This window comes from Cygnus olor, chromosome 24 (genome assembly GCF_009769625.2).
Source record: "Cygnus olor isolate bCygOlo1 chromosome 24, bCygOlo1.pri.v2, whole genome shotgun sequence".
Taxonomy (NCBI): domain Eukaryota; kingdom Metazoa; phylum Chordata; class Aves; order Anseriformes; family Anatidae; genus Cygnus; species Cygnus olor.
Genome location: NC_049192.1, coordinates 182,213 through 203,644, shown reverse-complemented (window position 1 = coordinate 203,644; position 21,432 = coordinate 182,213). Strand labels below are relative to the sequence as shown.

The following is a 21,432-nucleotide window of genomic DNA, read 5'->3' as shown; positions in this document are numbered from 1 at the left end:
AAATAGTAGGTAGTTGATTTATTAATGGGAAATCCCATTTTCACATCAGCTGTGTTTGTTTTATAGTTCCTCTTTACAAATCTTCCCATAAGAAATTATTCTTAAATTTATGCAGGGTTTTAACAAATGCCCAGATGACGATTTTAATTCACCTTTTGTAATGACGAATACACTGAACCATGGTGAAATCACTGATTCAGGTAAGACTAGGTTAAGCATCTATCTTACAAAATTTTTAAAAAGTTTTTAATATCTTGAACATTTTTCCTTAGTAGTTATGTAATTTCATAGCTGTAACACTGCTACAGTTGTACTTTTTTTTTTGAAATTGACCAGAATTTCTTAATATTTCAGATGCGATTTCACAGCAAGTAAAACTTTGCTCTGAGATAGATGAAGAGGTCAGCTAAGTATAAAATTCGCATTTAAGTATAAACTTTGCATGACTAATTTCCTAGGGTCTCTTAATTTGTTCCTGAAACAGTGTCTAAAGCACTATTGAATACTAGAGGAAGTAGTCAGAGGGTAGTAATCATTTTCTGTGTCTCCAGTTTAAATCTGTGTCAGTTTGAGGAGGTATTTAATATTCAATGAACATACCTATAGATAAATCTTCAGATACTAAGGTGATTTCCATATTAATAGAGCCTGTGAAGTCTGTGAGTTTTAATCAGAGTAAGATTTAGGCACTCATCATTGTAAACATGTTTCTGAATAGCCTGATAGAAGGCACAAGGGTTGAAGTCAGAATATTCTTTGGAGAATCAAAGTAGGTTATTCCAATTACCTTGTCTTTATTTATCTATAAAGCAGTGAATTTACTGGAGTGGTTTCCTCGAGCATTTGATTCTTCTCATTACCTCTTTGCCCATGTTCTGCTTTAGTGTAACTCAGTAAAGCTAATTTTTTGCAGTAGCTTCCTGTGCTTCCTAGATATGAAATGCTGGTTTCTGCAAGAAAATGGAACATATTTCTTGCAGCCCTCTTAATGATTTTCATATCCCTGAGGACTGAACTTCTTTTAGCCCTAGCAGATATTAAAATACAGTCAGAATTTTAAAGAAAAATAATCATGATGCCACCAAAACAAGGATAGCGTTAGATGACATGAAACCTATCTGTAGAACTGAGTTGTAGCCTATTGTTTTACCTGCCTAAACCACTGATCAAGCATGGCTTGTATAGTGCTTTAAAGATATTCTAAGAGTACAATGTCGGTTGTATTTTTTTCTTGCTTTGTGTATGAGTTAGCTAAAAACAAACATCACAGGTCAAGATCTCTGAAGCTTGTTTTACTTAACCCAGCAGTGTCTATTGTTACAAGAGAGGGGATGTTCTGTGAAGAGCCTAACAGAAGGAATCTTGGCTCTACTGATAATTCTAGCAAAACTTTATTGACTTCTGGTGAAGTGCAGTTAAATATATATCTATCAATTTAGCAGTGTCACTGTATTTGAGGGCATTAGGATATTTTTCACTTGTGTTTATGTCCCTTTCGCGTTCCCTAATGTCTGTTAATACATACATAATGTATGTTAATACATACAAGTACATGGATACATGAACTTTGTTTCCCATATACAGAAGTTTGTGTTACCATCTGTGAGGAAAAAAAGAAAAAAATACTTTTGCTGTGATATTTCTAAGAGAAAAATGTGTATCTAAGATGTTATTAATTAAATAGCATTTAAGATTTAAATTGTGGAACATGTTTTAATAGAATATAGAAACAATGAATGAATTGTATTCAAAACTCTACAAAGAGGCTGAGAAGATCAAGCGATGGAAAGTAACTGTAGAATCAGAACTAAAGCAAAAGGAAAGAAAATTGCAAGAAAATAGAAAGATTATTGAAGCACAGCGTAAAGCCATTCAAGAATTGCAGGCCAGTATTGTACAAAATATGTTGAATATGTAAATTAAAGAGAAAACTCTTCCTGGTTTAGTATGAAAAATCTGTGAATCTATTATTCATACAATTAAATACTAAAGATTGTTACAGAGGTTGAAGAAATCATTTTGACCAATTCATGGGATGACATTAAAGAAGCTATTTGACTAGTTATTAATGACATATGGTTCTACATTTTCAAAAGGAGAAAGTATATTTTCTGTTTTAAAAAGTTGTTTACCATATTTTAACAATGCACATGCTATTACTGTATTATTTACATGCACATCATACTGTGGGGATGCAGAAACCTCCTCAAGATAGAATAAGCTTTCATCCTCCTGGTATGCGTAAACTATGCCCACGCATATTTCTATACTCAGCACATACAGGAAATGGTGCAGTCTTGCTTCATCCACATTTTTATCTTGCTGGTAGTGATGGAGAGCTTTGTGACTGAAAAACATATTTTAAACAATTTATTGGTCCTTTTTTTTGTTGTTTGTTTGCATCAACCTGTGTAACCTAAGTCATCTTTGATTGTTTAACTTTTGCCTAGAGAAAATGGTTACTGTGAGAAAGCATGCATATCCATAGTGTGCAAATGTATGCATGGATAACATGTCTTTAAGTGCTGAAGTTCATGGTAAATTATTTTTTATTATATTTTCATGCACACTAATAAAAGTTGTGTTGGCATGTAACATCAGATAAAGCAGATTTCTGTCTTTGGATGCACAGAAATACATTTTCATGTGCGTTTTGAATTGAAAGTATAATTGCAGTATATTTTTCAGTAACAATATATTTTGTATTTGTCTCCCATGAAATTAGTTTGAAAATGAAAAACTAAGCTTAAAACTGGAAGATGAGATATGTGAAAATAAAGATCTTTTAAAAGAGTAAGTAATACAGTTAAATATAGATTTGTAAAAATAATGGGGTTTCTTGCTTAGAACTGCTTTGGTATGGAAAGTTATTGAATTGTAAAACTCATGAAAGCGTTCACATTGTTACTACATAAATGTACGAAGTACCATGCATCCTTGTGACAACATATTATGGTATTTTTTTCCTTCTTTTAGAAACAGCACTTCAAGGCATCTATGTAACCTACTCAAGGAAACCTGTACTCACTTCACAGAGAAGTCCACCAAATGTAAATGCTCGTTATATCTTGATTTATGAAAGTAAATTTACTTCTAGCTTTCTCTAAATTCATGAAGGAAAAATCTTTCATTTGGTTCTGAGTTAGTTTTCTAGTTGAGATAAACTATATGTGACTCAATGCATCACAGTAAAGTTGAGAAGTGAAGCCAGAAGTCTAATACACGTGTACTTTGTAATGCTATATTCTGAGGTTTTCTGAAGTTAATGATTGTTTGCTAAAATGTTACATGCCCGGGACCTACTTAGTTGTCTAAATACTGATCCGGGTATGACAAGTGTTAGGTACTGTAAGCAATATTGATTAGCCCCTAGCAAACGCTCCAGAGGAGTACACGTCTCCTGAAATCTTGTCACACTTGTCAGTCACATCCATATGCCTTGAATATATTAAGATATATCAGGCAGCACTTCTTGCCTGTTTTTAAGCAGTAGAATCTGCTTTAGCTACCATTCCCATCGCTTTAAAAATAATTCTGGAGTTGGTATTCTTTTTGGAGCAGTTATAGATTCCTGGGGGAAAAAAAAGTCCAAAACCCAGGACACTATGAGTTACTAGCATTCTTCTTACTAAATTGACGAAGCTGACACAAAATTTACGTTCTTGAGGTTTTCAAATACATTCTTGACTTGGGATTTTAATCTATATGACATTCAAAATTGTGAATAGTCTTTAAAATTTGGCTGACTTGATCCCGGGTACTTAAGAAGTATCTGACTTTTTAGCCTTGCTTCTACAAAGTCTTATGTATACGTTTACTGTAATCCCTTGATAGCTGTGTTTCTTATTGTTATCTTCCATAATTGTTTTCTTAAGGAAAAAATAATATCAATTTGGAAACTGGAATTGTTAAAAGATGGAGATACGGAGTATTGTGACAGTTCTCTAATGTTCTGTGATCATGGACATCTCTGCTGATGGAAGGAAATCCATTGTTAAACTTTATCTTACAGTTTTTCAGATGCTAACATTTTTGATGCAGTAATATTCAATTACGTTAATACTGTCAAAATTAATATAGCTATATAAATTGATTGAGAATTATGTTCTTTGTGGAAAAAAATGAGATTGGGAAGGAAATTTGAAAAGACGAGATTGCTTGGTATTTTGATGGAATATGCATTTTCTTCAAGTTGTATAACTTTTGGTGCACTATACTTCGCAATGATTTTTTTAAATAAGAGCCTGTAATTTCTTTTTAAATTCATTATGCTGCTTAAGCATAATGGCTTGGATAGCTGGCATTATTTTGCAAAAGGAAAACCTTATGGTACATTCTCGCTTTGATAGATGAACACGAAAGAGAAGAAACAAGACAACTACATGTGGAACTTAATAACAACATTGAAGTAAGTGACTTAGTGTGCTAAAAACCTCACATGTGATCCAAGTTATACGCGCATCTTGAGATATCTGAGTTGCATGTATACATTGAGATATTATTCATAGAAAGAACATTCTCTGATAAAGTGATTAGAAGGTTCATGTGGGATGTAGGAAGTCTGATTTTCAGTTGCTTTTCAAGAGTTAATTTTGTACTGTATGTAATATATTCATTGGCTAAAATGCAACACTGCTTGGGAGCACAGATCTGCATAGTGTTATCTGACTGCTATAACTGCTGTCTTTGTGCTCTATTTATCTTATCTGGTGATTTCACAGAATGAGATTGGAAGGATCCTCTGGAGAAGTAAGTTCTGGTCCAACTTACCCTGCTAAAAGCAGGATCAACTAAAGCAGATTGCATAGGAGTGTGTTCAGTTAGGTTTTGGGTATGTCCAAAGATGGAGACGTGGAATGGGATCAGGTATATTAGGATTATTTTGGTAGGTGTTTTTGTTTAATGTAAAATGCAATATACTTACATAAACAAAGAAAATGAGTTTCAGTCTTGAATATGATACAAAACAAAACAAAAAATAATGATGGAAACTGGTAATTTTGTGTAAAATGAGAAGTACAAGATATGAATATACCTTGACTAAATGAGCATTTTTTCCTTTCTAATTTATAAAGCAACTGTGGTCTTGTCAAAGTCATATTTTTATTAAAAATTACTCCAGTGTGGAGTATAAGACCCTAATATATTTATAATAGAGAAATGTGAGGCATCATTTTTTGGGATTGATGAACTTGATATTAAGCAGAGTCAGGGAGTACATGTTTTAACTGTTAAATATTGATTATCAATTGTTGTAGCAACTAAGAAATATACGACGCCTTCTCCATTATGGTAGGGATCTACAAACATGGACCAGTAAAAATATCTCATCCTTGAAATTATTTAAATCTTCAGTAGCATTCTGTTAACTCTGACTTTAGATTTTAACAATTTTTTTATCTACAAATATGAATAAGCTTATAATACTGCTTGTTTATAAACCACAAATATTGTTCTTCATTACTGGAAGCACATAGCTTTATATGAACGTACATTTCAAATTTTATTTTTAGAGAATGATAGTGGCATTTGAAGAGCTTCGTGTGCAAGCAGAGAACACCAGATTGGAAATGTGTTTCAAATGTGAGAATTATGCTTACTGTGTTTATGTTGCAGGCTTAACCATTTTGTACTTCTCAGATTTTATTGCTTGCAACTTCATCCCAGAAAGATAGGATGTGCGAGAATGGTGAACTGATAACACTGATATTTGTTCTGAGACTATGTCCTGGAATCTCATTACATAGTAATAGAGTAGTAAATGCCTTTTACTTTAAGGGAACAGTTGTTGAAGACAGTCAGCTAAATTCAGTCACTTTGATAAGGCAATCTCTTGTCAATTATTTCTTACCTGAGTCTTATTCCTGTAAGTTACGTACTTCCTTGTGGTATGGTCTACTTCTTCGCAGCAGGCTTAACACTACCTCAGTTTCTCTTAGTTTGGGATAGGTCTTTTTCAAATTTCCTAGAAAAGCTAAATTCACTGCAACATCTTAGGTTTCCTGACAGACACAGTTTTTTATTTCTGGTTTAAATTTTACCTCCGATGAATTGTTCCATCAGCAGCATAACTATTTTAGCGAAGGTCTGGACCCTGCCTTACTCATGCTGCCTGGACTCTTTATTGTTTTTTGTTTTTTTTTTCTTTTTTCTTCTAATAAATCAGATTTGAAATCTTATTTTTCTAGTAGTCACTAAACTTTTAGTTTTGTCCATGAAGTACAGTCTGTAGATGACTACATGTTTTATGTAGCTGGTTTATTTAAATGATAGTATTCTAATATATAGCTACAGAAATTTTAATTAAATATTTGCTTTATTTATACCACTAATTGCTTGTCTTATTTTTACATGTGCTTTTCTGCTATTTTCATATAGCAGTCTATCAATTCATATATGCAGTAATGAACTAATTCTATGGAAAGTTGGCAGAAAAGGTGTTTTGTGTGATTAGAAATTTACTTCAAAAATTACCTGAATAATTCCTTTTAAGGAAAAAAATGTATAACTGTACAATTATAAAGCAATCTTAAAATAGAAATTGCATTTAACTTGGAGAATGTTTTAGTTTATTAACTATTAATACTACTGTTTCTCAAAAGTAAAAGAAGAAGCAGAAAGAGTGGACAAGTTTGAAAAAGAATGCAAACTGGAAGTCAGTATGAAGGAGAAACAGGTTTGCTTATTATTAAAATCTAATATGTAGAACTTTATTTTTGAAACAAATCTTGTTTGTTTAATATTTGAAGTCTGCTTTAATGAATTGCTGACATATCAAATGAAATAATTGTTTTAAAAGTGCTTGGTTGTTTGTGAAATATTTGTATTTTGGAAGGATGGAAATTGTTATTGCAAATTACCTTTTGGCGGATTGTTCATTCTGTGTTATTTGGAATAAAATTTGAATTAGTCTGCTCTATCATAATAAGGGACATGTCTGTGACAGGATATAAAAGCACCACATGAACACTAAATACTTATTCTGTTTTCTGTACATAAGTTTGTCTGTATAAAAGTGACTTGTGCAGAAGCATAAAATTAACAGAATGGTCATCACTCCATATAGGTAAGAAAGATATAATTCATATCTGGTAAGAAGGAAGGTGGAAAGAACACTTAAATGCGTATCAGGCCATGGGCTCATAGAAGAGGTTAGGAATCTGAGACTGGAGTGGGTTTTTTGTAGTAGTGTTGAGGTATCCGTGATGGAAGACTAAATTGACAAAATTAATTGTGATAGGAGTTTTTAGTCTGTAAGCAGAAGACTGAAAAGCAGGGTGTCTACCTGTATATGTTTCCAGGAAGGTGAAGAGCTGTTGTTTTTTTTCTGAGGATGTACATGACTTTGTAGAGAGGTAAGGAGTATTTTGGGACATCAGTAATAAATGAAAAATGAAAAAGATAACACGAGTCTGCATTTCTGTCAGATTCTGTTAACTTTAGTGATGTTCTTTTATCTTTAGTCTGTTGGTATTCATGTTCTGATTTTGAACTGAAGAGCTTTTTCATCCAGAGTGATATGACTTGATCAATGTTTGTCTAAGACCTGACCACCTTATTTAACTTGAATGACAGCAGTATGTATACTAAACAGACATGATGCACAAATGAAGTTGAAAATCTGTCTTCTTTTTTAGATTCCATTGTGATACTATTTTAAATTTGTTAGATTTCAGTTCTTACCATACAGAGTGGTGAAAAAGATGATGTAATAAAAGACCTTAAGACTCAGCTGCAGGAATCAAAAAATAAAATTGCAGACTTAGAAGAAGCAAAAAGTAAGAGTCCTTTCTACTATATTAAAATGGTGGTACTTAGGGACATGGTTTAGTGGGTGATACTGGTGGTAGGGGGATGGTTGGACCAAATGATCTTGGAGGTCTTTTCCAACTTTAACAATTCTATGATTCTATGAAAATACATTTGTCTATAGAAGTATGGGAAACAGAATGATGATAATTTCATCCTGTTATTAGTCAGCAGTAGAACCTTGGGACCTTGCAGGTCATATTCGTGTTTGGAAATGAGCAAGATGCTGCTGATGTGGGAACTGGACATGTAGTGTACTCTCCTTATGTAAAATACAGGCCCTTATTTCATAATAAAGGTTTTCTTTTTAGGTTTAGGCTACACCCTGTTTTTGTATTGACACGAGAGTTCCATTGCGAGGAACTTTTCTCTTACTTTTCCATAAGCTCTTGGGTGAAAATAGTTATGCTACTAGAAAGGTGTCATATACCCTGTCATTTCTTTTCCGTAACAGAAGTATAGACAGATACACCAGGACATGGTACAACCCTGCCCGTATTCTGAGGATTGTTCCATTTCAGTTGGTCTTGTATAGTAAACATGGCAAGACAGTAGTGTTTTTCATGGTTACTGAGTTGATCTATTTTCAATCAAGTTAGTAAAGTTTTCCACATCTAATAGTTGCTCAGTAGTCTATAAATAGTAGTATTCTCTGTTCAACAAGACATGTTTCCACATCTTAGCCAAATAACACCCCAGAACGTTACAGCTTTCAAATGGAATCTCATATTTGCAAATAGGCAAGGGTTAAAACTATTTTCCAAGAGTTCTTCTGTTTTAAGGGTGAGTCAGGCAATGAAAGCTTTTGAAGATTACAAGGAGAAAATATATTACTTCAATTTTGCAAACTTAGAGTCAGGTGCAGCTGAGGAAACTTAAAAGCTTTAGAACTAGCTTTTCAGTATTTTAAAAGCCATTTATATTACAGAATATTTATAGTATGTGATGCAAGTAGCTTTGTTCTGTAGAACTGAGACAGTTTTCAGCCTCTCCTTCCCTGGGGAGTGGAAAGGCAGGCTTTATCATAGAATTATAGAGTGGCTCGGGTTGGAAGGGACCTTGAAGATCATCCAACTCCAACTCCCCTGCCATAGACAGGGATGCATTTAGTAACATTTTTATTCCAGATACATATGAGTGACTGCATTTTGTTAAATTTTATAAATACAAGCAATTTTACATTTTAGGTAGGTAGTTAATAAGTTGAATAACCATCTTGGAGGATTTTTTCCTTAACAATTATATGGGTACATTATGTAATTAACTGATTAAATTGTAGGAATATATTTATCCGTAAAACACAAATGCAAGCATATTTTAGTAAATGTTGTTTTTCTTAAATGTAAGTTTTTATCTTTTTGCTTAGGACTGGAAGGGGAAATGTTAAAAGAATCCCAGCTCAATCAAGAGTATTTGAGGGCAGAACTGGAAGAAGCCAAAGTTTCATTGCAAAAAACAGAGGTACAGCTTGTTTATAGTTTTCCAATATAAATATATGAGTAATTGCATAAATAACTGCTGATACTTTTTAGATATGGAACAATTGTAGCTGTTTGTTACAACATGTTTAGGAATGACATAATTGTTTTGTAGGCTACTCAAAAGAGCTTAGAAACTGAACTGCAGACTGCAGTGGAAACATTAATTCAGGTCACTCAGGAGAAAGAAGCACAGATGGAAGAATGTAAAGAAACTGAGGCTTTGCATACATCCATGATAGAAGAGTTCGAGACTTCTACTTCCAATTTAAAAAGCTTGCTGCAAGAAGAACAAAATAGGTAATTTAAACAGTTTACAATCAAAGAATAATTTTATGGGTAAAATACTAGATTACTGAGCTGCTGGGAATAAAACCTAAACATCTTGTGTGATCTGTTGTAATAACTTCTTGTTTTGAATCAGTAGTAACTCATTCAGTCGTCATCAATGAGTTTAGCTGTAACCACTTTAGTTTTTATTTTTTTATGTCCTTTGTCCGTCTAGACATTGAAGATGGTTGTAGAATCATAGAATGGTTTGGGCTGGAAGGGTCCTTAAAGATCATCTAATTCCAACCCTCCTCCCATGGGCAGGGGTAGGGCAGGGATACTTTCCACTAGATATCCCTGCTCATGGCTGCACTGTTTGATTTTGTGTGGATGCAGTTCTTAACTAATAGAGCGGTCATCTCATTTGGAACTTTAAAGTTCTTTAATAATGAAACATTTAGTGCGGAAGATATTCTTCCTTACATGATAACAGTACTATTTAATAGCAATCTTTATTATTCCTGTATTTCAGGCCTTCTGTAGTTTTAAAAAATACGTAAATGTCAAAGAACCTAATAGCAACTAAAATTAACCTTTCTAAAAAAGGGAATAGAACTGTGGATGTGTATTTTAAAACATTATCACAACTGAGTTTTTTAATAAACAGTGATTTGGGGTACCTGGCATCAAGGTATCTTCCAAGTAGTTGCAGGCTATGATAAACCCGAGAACAAAGGGAGATGAAATTGAAATTCATATTTTGACACACCAGTCTAAATGCAAAGAATTTAATGTATTTTTTTTAATTATGCTGGTTGATACTGATCTATGAGAAAGTAAATCTTTGCCCTCTTGATTTTCATAAAGAAGTACAGACATATGTATGCATATATTTGTTTACTTTTGTCTGCTGTTCAGAAGCTGTAAAAGTGGAATTTGATACATTTGATATATCATATATATCATATATCACATATCTTTGATATGTCATCTACCTGTGGAAAAGCAATATACTTAAAATGCTTGTGGTAAGACTTCGTCTTACTGTCCATAGACTTTCAAAAGCAGTGCTGTATACTGAACAACAACAACAAAAATAATTAAAATTTTCTTAGATTGAAGAAATATGAAGAAGAGTCAAAACTGCTTACCGTGGAGCTCACAAATAAGTCTGCTGAGCTGGGTAAGATTTATAGAAAGAAGGAAGATGAGCTACATAGTAATAAGAATGTTTTCTGTTTCTTGAAAATAGACTATCCCTGTGTTGTAGCTGTTGCTTGAAAAAATAAATTTACCATAGCCTATACCTGCTTAAATTTATTTTTACTCATCCTACTCCCATTTCTTTGGTAGTCATTGTATCTGGCAATAGTCGAACAGCAATGCTGTACAGACTCAAAAGTAAGACCATACATGCATGGATGCTCCTAGAACTCATTTTGATTTCTCCACATTATCCCAGTTAAGACTAATAGCAGGCCGGACCAGTTTCAGAGGTAGTGTTAGACTGCTGAACAATAGATTCCAAGAATTACTTCTGTAGCTTGTAGTAGAGACAAACCACCTGCATTAAGCTTTCTTGCAGACCACTGTCCCTACGTTGGATGTGGAACGACACCTACAGTGGTTCACTATAAATATTGTTTTGATACCCTGTGATTTTTAGATATGCACTCCTTAGCACCCAAACCTTTGGCATTGTTTTCCCACTGTGCAGTGTATGTCTATAGCCCTGATATGATAGATGAGAAATATAGTTTGATATATGTATTGAGGGAATCTAACAATAAAGTTGTTCAAAAATTGTTCAAAAATTCCTGATAATGTTTCTCTGGAATAAGATGAGATGTTACCTGTGATGATAACAAGCAAAAATGAGTCTGGTGTTCAGTACTTGCAGAAAATATCAATAATGTTAATGTACACCTAGAAAACACATTTCAAAGTTACTAATAAGTGGTTCCCTTTTTCAGCATATTCAGATTTTTTTCCAGAACAACACAGATGCATCAATGCCTTGAGACTACTGCTTTGTAAACATTCGTACAGTCCACACTCTAAGACTTGAAGCCACGGTTGTGGAAAATATAATAGGCTCTGAATTTTATTTCAGATGAATGATTAGATTAGCTTTCCTTCAGATGTATATTCATTAATATCTTTCTGTATCTCTTTTTTTTTACTCTATATTCAGATTAAGTGATAATTTGGGTTTTAGTTTATCTTTAAAATATGTGAACTTAATACAACAAGTTTTGAAAACTAGGCACTGTGAAGTGATAAATGCTTTATGTTGTCTTCTATGTATGTAATTTTTTCTGTTCAATTAATTTTACATTGTATGTGCTGTAGAAGAGATGACTAAACTAAAATGTGACAAAGAAATGCAACTTGAACAGCTGTCAGAAACACTGGTAAATGTTTATTTTATTAGTTTCATGGCATTTGCTTTTTATATGTAGTCTCTCTTGCTGTGTAAGTACCTTATATGCCATATAAACACTGTCTAATCTGTCCTAATGTTGCTTTCTTATCTACCTTTTTGACTATTTTGGTGTTTTCTTTGAAGGACTTACTTCTTTCTACTGTCTTGCTTGTTTTATTTTTCCATGCCAAGATTTCTGGTTATTTCCTCCTTCATTCACACCTATTCAAGTGCCACTCTCTATGATAGGGATTTCCTTTTTTTTAGTTATGCCTAGTATTCATTCCTTCCTCATCCTGAACTTTTCTGAAAAATAATTTTGTGTGTGGGTGTGATGAACATTAGCTCACATCTCGTGAACACAGCACATGATATTTAAGCCTGAAGGATTAACTGACACCATTTGGAAAAGGCAGTAGAATTTGTGAAAAGGTTATGCGTGACAAAATGAGGGATCTAATAAGCAATTTCATAGATTTCCTAGGTTTCTTACTTCACAAGTCTGTTGCAATTATTTTGCTGTTTGAGAGGTGTTAATTATGGTGAGGTTTCCTCCATACTGCAGTGTTTAGTATCTAGAAAGCATTGCCTACTGTTAATACATGTCACTTTTCAGAGAAAACAATTAGGAGTCTGAATCTGGAGAATGGTCTTATGGGTTATAACACCATTTTCCATGTATTCCCATTAGACTGGGTGTTCTTATCTCCTTATAGGGATGTTTCCTGAGGTAATCAGCTCTGATCTATGTGAACTCTACTAAACCTCAACACAGGCCCATTTTCTGTTATGGAAGTCTGAGTTATATGAAATACACTTCTAATACAGAATGATTTTAGTTATGATCTTGTATTTACTAGTCTAACAGGAAACTACATCAGTTAAAGTAAGATAGTGTGAAATGAGGTTTGCGTTTACCAAGTGTATTTGTTCCTTATGCATTTAATTTTCTCAACAGTTTCATTAATGTTCTTAAACAGGATAAAGCTGAGGAACTTCTTGGGAAAAAGAAAGATCTTGAGGCAACTGTTGAAAATTTGCAGGAGAGAGGAAAAGAAATGGAAAATATTCTTCACGTTAGAGAGGTCATAATAAAGGGTGATCCTAACATTTTTCTATAAATAGTTGTTACAGTTTATCACTTGTATATACATAACATAAGAAACTTGATGTAGTTGGGCCAGTAGTCCACCCAGTGTAGTATTCTGCTTCTGAAAATGACAGCAAAAGGTTCTATGCAGTAGAGTAGCTTGGCTATTGTCTCTGGTCCATCCCCCTTACATTCCTACAGTAACTGTATTAAGGATGTTTGAGGACACATCCTTGTCAGTTCTCTTTGTTACCTGTTTGTAGACTTACCCATGTCCAATAGTTTCATCAGTTTTTGAACATCTTCATCCTATTAGCATCCATAGCCTTCTGTGATAAGAAATTCCAGAAATCCATTCTATGCTGTGCTTAAAAAACTAAGTGTACATTGACACACATGCACTCTCTTTCTCCCTGTTTTAAATCAACTGCATGCCAGTGTATACACTGTATCACTAGTTATTCAGAGGAAATAGTATTCAAGGCATTTATGTATTATAAACTACATCACATTACAAAGCTTGCCTTGTCTTGTAATGACAACCAGTTTCTGAGCAGTTCAGAAAGCTTGTAGAAAGTAGTAGCTTTGTAGTTCAGAATGCATTCAAAATATGTGCTTATACTATCACATAGGACTGGAATTCTGTGTGTTTTTTGTTTGTTTTTATATGTAGGTGAATTCAAAAGCTTATGATGTCTGAGGCAACACCATCTTTATTTAAATGCCCATGGAAAAGTAGTTTTGTCAGTACTTCTGCAGAGCATAGTTAGACTATAAAATAGGGGACACATTTAACATTCATATTAGATTTCAAGATTTCACACTACCACATTACACCAGTGTTATGTAAAGATAAAGTCTGGCTAATTTATGGAGTGTCTGTAGCTTTGTTTAATCTTAAAGCTTTGTATCATCAGTTCTTTTCTGATAGCTTTCATGATTTGTAATTTACATATGTATACTCACAACATTTCTTCTTCTGCAGAAAGAAATGCATGATTTGCAGATACAGCTGACTAGTAAAGTTGAAAAGGAACAGAGTTATATAGAACGACTTACGACACTGAATGCAGATCTTGAACGAGAGGCGTATGATGATTTTTGAAAATACAGTATCGGTTTAATCATTTTTAGTGTTACATAGAAGTTACTTTAATATACAACAAAATGATCTATGATTGTTCTCTAATGAAAAATTTGAATTCATATACACAGCATGACATCCTCTATATATTTATATTAATAATATATTGTAATATATTATAATCTGTATAATTATATATTATTACATGTTATAATACATATTATTACATATTATAATACAATACAATTACATAATATATGTACTATATTATAATATGTAATTGTCCCATATTTTTGTGACTTAGTTGTGTTAATATGAAGAGAAAATGTTTCTGAAATCATCGTTAACCCTGCTCTGATGTAGATGTTGAACTACATTCTTGCCAACAGCCATTATATTTATACAACAGTCGACTCATTTTTGTTCCTCCTCCTGTTGCCTTTTCACATCACTATGACTCTATACTAAATTTGTTGCAAAGATTGCATTTGCAGGTTCAGGCCTGGACTTTTTTCAGTGTGAAGTAACATTTTATAACAGATGAATTTAATTTAAAAGGAAATTTCAAAGTGCACATTCTTATTTCTCTTGACCATTTATTTTAAATTAGGCTAAAGAATGAGCAACTAACAGTGCATATCAACACGCTCTTATTAGAAAAAGAGCAAATGGACCAAGAGAAAAGTAATATAGCTGCAGAACTCAGGAAACTACAAGAAATTCATGAGGTAAGTTGTAAACTTCCAACTGTTCTTAAAGGATAACATTCTGTTTAAAATATAAATCATATGGAAAACTTCAATATCACATAGTTTTGTAGAGTATCTGAACTCTTTGTTGTTTTTAAAATACAGTATATGTGCAGTTATCCTTGTGAATATAGCATTTCAAGATATTGCTTAAGATGTCACCTTGAATTTTACTTATTTTATTTATATGTGTATTTATTTAGGGTGACAGAAAAAAAGAAGAAAATACAAAGCAGTTAGTAGATAATCTGGAAGAAACAAATAGCCAGCTAAGGCAAGTAAAAATAAATATCAATGTAAAAAAGGGTGTTAAAAGAAGTAGGTTTGCGTCTTTCACAGTTAGTCTAAATGTTGTGTTCATATGTTGCTTTCTGTTATATTTAGATTAATGCTTTTTTATGCATTGTAGTTAAATTATGGGCCTTTTTCTATACAAAAGCGATTTAGTATTGGTGTTGTCCATGTAGAAGTTTTTACAAGTTAGTCCTACCTATTGCTATGATTTTTTTTTTTGCCATTTCTTCATGTTACATTTAGAGACCTGTCCTGTTCTGCATTAACCTCTTAGCTGTGAATAAAATGAAAATAGAAGTTATGGGTTATGAGTTAAATATGAAAAAGTGAAACTGATTATGTTACATTTTGAAGTTAGTCTTAGTACCCTGACAGGCAGCCTTCCAAATTTCATAGAAGCATTATGCTATTACAGATCAGAATATAAGGGGAACATTTTTTCATACTTACAAAAAGTATGTACAGGTCAGATGTTAAGTCACTTTGCAAAATTTAAAGAACAATCCCATTGAACAGCTTATGAAATTCTTATCAATATTAGTTGTAGATAACAATCCAGCTCTTTTTAGAAAAAAAAGAATGGATAAATACTAAATAAAGCTGTATTGAAAATAAGTTAATATTCTTAAATATTTACTAATATTTGGTAATTTGGCATTTAGAAATGAACTAGAGTCTTTGAAGGAGAAGATGGCAAAGAAGGGTGAAGAGATTAAAAGCAAACTGGATGAAAGTGAAGAAAATGTATGCCATGTAATATGCTTTATCATTTGAAATATATAACATATATAACGTTACCTGTAGGACATAATCTAAATGTAAAATGTATATAATATCTTTTTATGCAAAGCTCTACCTAGGGATATTATCTCTTAAAATGGTTTTCTTCTTTCAGTGCTTCCATGAATTGAGTCACCATATATACGTATTTTGAGCTCTTCCAGTTTAAAAGACAAGGACATTCACTGGGATGTTTAATCTTTATATGGAAGCTTAAGAGTCCAAATTTGTTATATTTTAGGCAAACATAGAACCTCATTTTATTTATTATTTCCATTTACCCATTTAGTGATGAATAGCATCCAGATTAGCTTTCAATAAATAATATGAGTTTGAGTTTGAATTTGTTTAAATATTTTTACTTTCTTATTGTATTGTCAAAGCACACCTGCTTTTTTAACATCACAGTGGATTTCAAAATTTTATCATAAAATTCAAAGAAGATATTCAGGGCACGAGATAGTTGCTTAATTTAATTAATTAATTTTTTATCAAACATACAAAATGGGAATAAATCTAATTCTTTTTGACAGAACTGCTTTGAAATTGTAACATAGTAATTAGTAGTAATTCTGTGATTATGCGCTTTTCTTCTTTAAGATAGTACAAAAGTTCTGATAATGGTTTGACTAGATTTACAATTATAATTCCAGACTAAGAGTATTGAAAATGAAATTTCAAGAAAGGAAAGGCAGTTGAAGATTCTAGACAATAAGGTAAGAAATTTAAATTTTTTGTGGACCGTAGGTAATTTCATGCAAGCTAATTTTTTAAATCATGAAGCTACTTTTTTTTTTTTTCTCCGTAAGCTCAATAACCACTGAAGATCTGGTTAGCTGCTGTTAAAATTGATGTCTGTTTCTTGTAGTACTGCATGGTCAAAACTCCAGTCGTTGCAATGTGTTGGCATGTGTTTCAGTCCCACTGGAATTAATTGGACCTGTGCAAATGCATATTTAAGAACTTTGACAGTAATGTCTAACACATTGAGTCATTTTTAAGAGTTTATAAATTAACGTTTGAAATATCTCTTGTAGTTGAATAATTTGAAGAAACAGGTGGAAAATAAAACAAAGTATATTGAAGAGCTGCAACAGGAGGTAAATGCATTTTTTAAAAGTCTCAAATACATAAAACACGGTATTTTGAGGTTACTGTTACTATTCAAAAATTTTAGTCTGGTGTGATTTCTTCAGATATAGCTATGTAAGTTAGAACGTTTCCTTTCCTACCTTACCTCTGAGCAAACTAAGGAGTTACCTTTGGAATTACTTGATTATAAATTTATAAAATTATAAATTATAAAATTATTCTTACTTTTGTGAAATGCAATTATAGTAAACTTTTTAAAGAGTCTTCAGTAAACTTTTATTATTTTCATTTAGGATATGGTATCATCAATCCATGGTATCACACTTGGCATAATGATCTATTTTAGTTACCGATAATAGAAAAGACTTGTACATAAGGACAAATTGTCAGTAACTGTATTGTAAAAACATACACTTTTTTTTTCATGACATCTGTACGTTTTTAGTTGGCAGAACTTGCCCAGAATAAAATCCCTGAATCATCTGCTTAGAATCAATTGATTATTATATCTGTTCTTTCATTATAGCGCAGCACGGGAGTAAATTTATTTATATATAAGCTCTGTAGAACAAAAGCAAGAGGAATGATGCATCTTAGTTTTTCTTCCTATTCTGCACCCTCTTTCCTTATTTTCTGTTGTTGCCCATTAGGAGTCTTTCATAAAGTCATGAAGAGTAAGGAGCAATATTATTAAAGCAGTTGAACACTTTTGTTTGGAAAATTGTTCTAGAACCTGAACTGTACTACAATGAGAAGACAGTTATTTATTTGCTTGCTGAAAGCTAGAATTTTGAGGATTCTGACCTACTATGAGGCTAAATCATTGCATAATACTATTAACTTATTATAGTGATTGTTTTACTTAATTTTAACAGAACAAGGTGCTGAAAAAGAAAATGACTGCAGAAAGCAAGAAAACAAGTATTTATGAAGGGAAGGTAGGTTTAATTCATGTCGTGTAAGATAAGGGTAAAGCACAAAGACTGAATTTCTAAGTCCCTATGTAATTCATTATAAAACATGTTGAACACATTCTTAATTGCTTTATGGATCTGGGATACAGATTTTACAGAGATAAGCACTTGATTTTTGGAAGATGCTTCATTTTCTAATAATTAGATATGGGGCTATCAGACGTGTAAGAGAGAGACTTCATATATCAAGGAGTTACGTTCCCAATAAGTCCCTTTGTTTTTTGGTTGATAGTATACCGAACGTTATTCAGTGATGTCACTCCATTGAAAGAGAAAAACATTAAAAGAAATGCATGTATTATTTACTTTAGGCAGCTCCTTTACTGTGTTCTGCTATGGTAAGTCCTTTATTTGAATATTAGAATATTGTGTCCACTTTTGGGTACTTCAGGAAAGATGGGGACTGTTTGAGGGTACTCTCATGAGAAAGTTAAAGGACAAACTAATCAAAATAAATACTTGGTAGGAAAACATATCATAAAAATGTTAAAATCTTAAATGGATTTGCAAGGCAGGAAATAAAATCTCCATCTCAATATTTTTTAAGAATTTACAGCGTTTAGAGTGGCTTCTCAGGAATAGGCTTTTACTATTTTTTTCATACCAAATTCTTATTAATATCAGCAGCTAAAAGGAGTTTCTCCTTTTTTAGAATTAAATAAAATTCTGAAAATAAATTATTTATAAATAATCTGTTTCTTCATTTCACAATTTGAAAGATTTAATCATAAACATAATACAGTCCTACTCCCAGATCTTAGGAGACTATTAATTATGCTTCATTTTCTTACCTTGCATTCCATGCCAGCAATACTAAAGGGCTCTTTGTACAAAAGGCAGAATACTGTCAGATCATTAACGGGTTATTCCTTTATATCTTAATGATTCTTTGTGATTCACTTGCTCTAGTTTTAGGACTGCTTTATTGACAGTGATGCACAGAACTGCTATTATGGGCTGCCTTCCCTTTTCTGGTGTTGCTGTAGTTTCTAACTACCTTCAGACCAAAGTTCAACTCTATGATAAAAAAACGAACATTAAATAGGAAACAGTACACATACCTGAAAAGTACAGAGTGGCTCAACTTGAAAATAAGATGAAAAATAAAGTCATTGACATATTTATTTTTGAACAAGTAACAGCAATAATTCTCCATTCTCAAAAGGTGAATAAACTACAGCTAGAGATGGAAAATATGAAAAATCAACATAAGGAAACAGTTGACATGTATAAAAGAGAAATTGAAGCAAAAAGAGTAACCGAAAATAAATTGCTTGAAGAGGTGAGAGTTGTTAATTTTTACTGCAACTTTTAGTTAGTTTTTGATGTAAGAAATTTATCAATTCTTGTTATATTTTATGAAGCTATACCAGTGAGATTCCTTGCACTTACACAGCAGTCTTATAAACATAAATGGAACTTCTTGTGTATGCCTGCGAGCAAAACTTTAGAATACTAGATTCTTTAGGTTGAAGCATTTGTATGTGTCTTTAAAAATAAGAACCTAAATAAAAAATCTTTTTGTCAGGATATTGTCCCTAGAAATTCTATTCTTGGTATAAGTACAGAATAAGAAAAAAAAATTATAACTTTCCTCGTATTAGTGTTTTCCTGCCCACACTTTCTTGATGATAATATCAAAAAATGGTAGGGCAGAGTGCTTGAAATGGCCTTGTGGTTCAAAATGACACTTATCTGCCATGGAAGAATGGAGGTACTTTTAATCTAGATTTAGTTGCCCATTTTAACAAAGTGTATAAAAGATTCAGGATTTGAAAAGGATCTTGAAAGCAAATGAAAACTACGCTAAATGAGACTATATAGATTGTACACACAGAGGTGGGAAGAAATGTAACTAAGATTTTTTTAATATGTTATTCTTAGTTGTTCATGAATTAAAAGAAAGTTGATACTAACAGGTAGAAAAGATGAAGTTACTTGCTGATGAAGCAACAATAACACAGAGAGAAATGGACATCCGATGTCAACACAAGATAACTGAAATGATGGCACTTATGGAAAAGCACAAAGTAAGATTTCTAATGTGTGATAGTATGATAAATAAAAACCTTTCAAAACCAGAATTTACAAATTAGAAAGTGAAACTTGGTAATAAAGACCTGAGTCTAGGATAATGAGGTTTAACACACTTGACTTTTCATCATCTAAAAGTAAATTCACCTTCATATTTTGAAAGCATGTTTACTGGCAGATAAATTCCATTTATATAAATTTCTGGGAATCTTAACATGATGTGAACTAGTAGCACCTTGGAATTCCCAGTAATTTTTAAGGTAAGACGTGGTGGTGGCACTGGCCTTTTGAAGATGTCTTGCAGGCTGCATTTTTTTCATAGTATCATATTTGGAGACTGAAAAAAAGGAGCGTGTAGGTTTTTGTGCTTTGCAGGATTTTTTTTTTTTTTTTTAATATTCTGACTTCATTTGATACTGTCCTAATGTAATGTTTTTCAATATCAATTTGGGCCTCTTTTTATGAGGAGATTATTTAGTGAACTTCAGCAGTATAACTTAGTTTTGTCATTTTCTACTGTGTTTTGCAGTAGAATTAGCAGATAACATGCATAATGCTGCCTAGAAATAAAACACTATTGCCCCACAAAATAACACTGCTTGTGCATTTTCTGTTGTACAGTTTCTGCAGAAGTGTCCATGTTTGTTCATAGTGCTTTCTGAAGCTCCAGAAGAGCTTTATTTCAAAAAAATGAGTAATGTCTTAAGACTAGATAGGTCTATAATTGTAACATTTAGTCAAATAACTTTTTTTTTTTTTTAACACAGCATGAATATGATAAAATGGTTGAAGAAAAAGATACAGAGTTAAAACTATGTAAGATAAAAGAGCAAGAGCAGTTGTCATTGAAAAGAACTTTGGTAAGGCATACTCTTGAGCACTGAATAACTAAATGGAGGGGTTGCTGTCCTAAAAGGGTAATATAATTATAAATGTAATATTAGATTTTTTCCTATTTATTGCTCCTTGTTTTTTAAGTATCTGATTTAGTGTGACTGAACAGCAAGGAACAACTCACCAATTTCTGTGTACTATAATTTCTTACAGATTTTAATATGTACATTAAAATACTAATTTTCTAGAGCTTACTTAAAGTAGCTGTGCTTTTCTGTCTACTTTTTCTAATAGTGCATTATGTTCTAACATCACTGTCTGCTTACAAAATTTTAGTATTAAACATTTTGATTTTTTTATCCCCTTCTCACAAGTATTTTAGTTCTTGCTTTGAACAGTTGTGGCCAAGTAACTCTTAGTAGTACTTCAGCTCTTTTTAAAAGAAACAAAACTTCAACTCTAGAGTTGTATCACTTTTTTTTTTTTTTTCCTTTCTGGGAACCTTAGCTTTGAGAAATG

General features: G+C 32.4%; 1 protein-coding gene across 8 annotated transcripts in view; it reads left to right on the top strand.

Annotated features, from left to right (window-relative positions):
* SYCP1 (synaptonemal complex protein 1) overlaps positions 1–21,432 on the top strand; it is a 29,011-nt gene that overhangs the window by 1,002 nt on the left and 6,577 nt on the right. For 2 of the 8 annotated variants that reach the window (XM_040535717.1, XM_040535712.1), the window contains exons 2-25: positions 116–200; positions 355–401; positions 1,721–1,885; positions 2,726–2,793; positions 2,977–3,050; positions 4,350–4,408; positions 5,514–5,583; positions 6,603–6,676; positions 7,670–7,778; positions 9,176–9,270; positions 9,403–9,587; positions 10,673–10,740; positions 11,910–11,971; positions 12,963–13,067; positions 14,058–14,161; positions 14,767–14,884; positions 15,109–15,179; positions 15,862–15,952; positions 16,633–16,695; positions 17,017–17,079; positions 17,947–18,009; positions 19,211–19,327; positions 19,965–20,075; positions 20,847–20,939. In XM_040535717.1, the coding sequence (XP_040391651.1) occupies positions 116–200; positions 355–401; positions 1,721–1,885; positions 2,726–2,793; positions 2,977–3,050; positions 4,350–4,408; positions 5,514–5,583; positions 6,603–6,676; positions 7,670–7,778; positions 9,176–9,270; positions 9,403–9,587; positions 10,673–10,740; positions 11,910–11,971; positions 12,963–13,067; positions 14,058–14,161; positions 14,767–14,884; positions 15,109–15,179; positions 15,862–15,952; positions 16,633–16,695; positions 17,017–17,079; positions 17,947–18,009; positions 19,211–19,327; positions 19,965–20,075; positions 20,847–20,939 (2,160 nt within the window). The remainder of the gene's footprint in view (positions 1–115; positions 201–354; positions 402–1,720; positions 1,886–2,725; positions 2,794–2,976; positions 3,051–4,349; positions 4,409–5,513; positions 5,584–6,602; positions 6,677–7,669; positions 7,779–9,175; positions 9,271–9,402; positions 9,588–10,672; positions 10,741–11,909; positions 11,972–12,962; positions 13,068–14,057; positions 14,162–14,766; positions 14,885–15,108; positions 15,180–15,861; positions 15,953–16,632; positions 16,696–17,016; positions 17,080–17,946; positions 18,010–19,210; positions 19,328–19,964; positions 20,076–20,846; positions 20,940–21,432) is intronic. The other 6 variants (XM_040535713.1, XM_040535714.1, XM_040535716.1 and 3 more) reach the window with 6 other exon arrangements.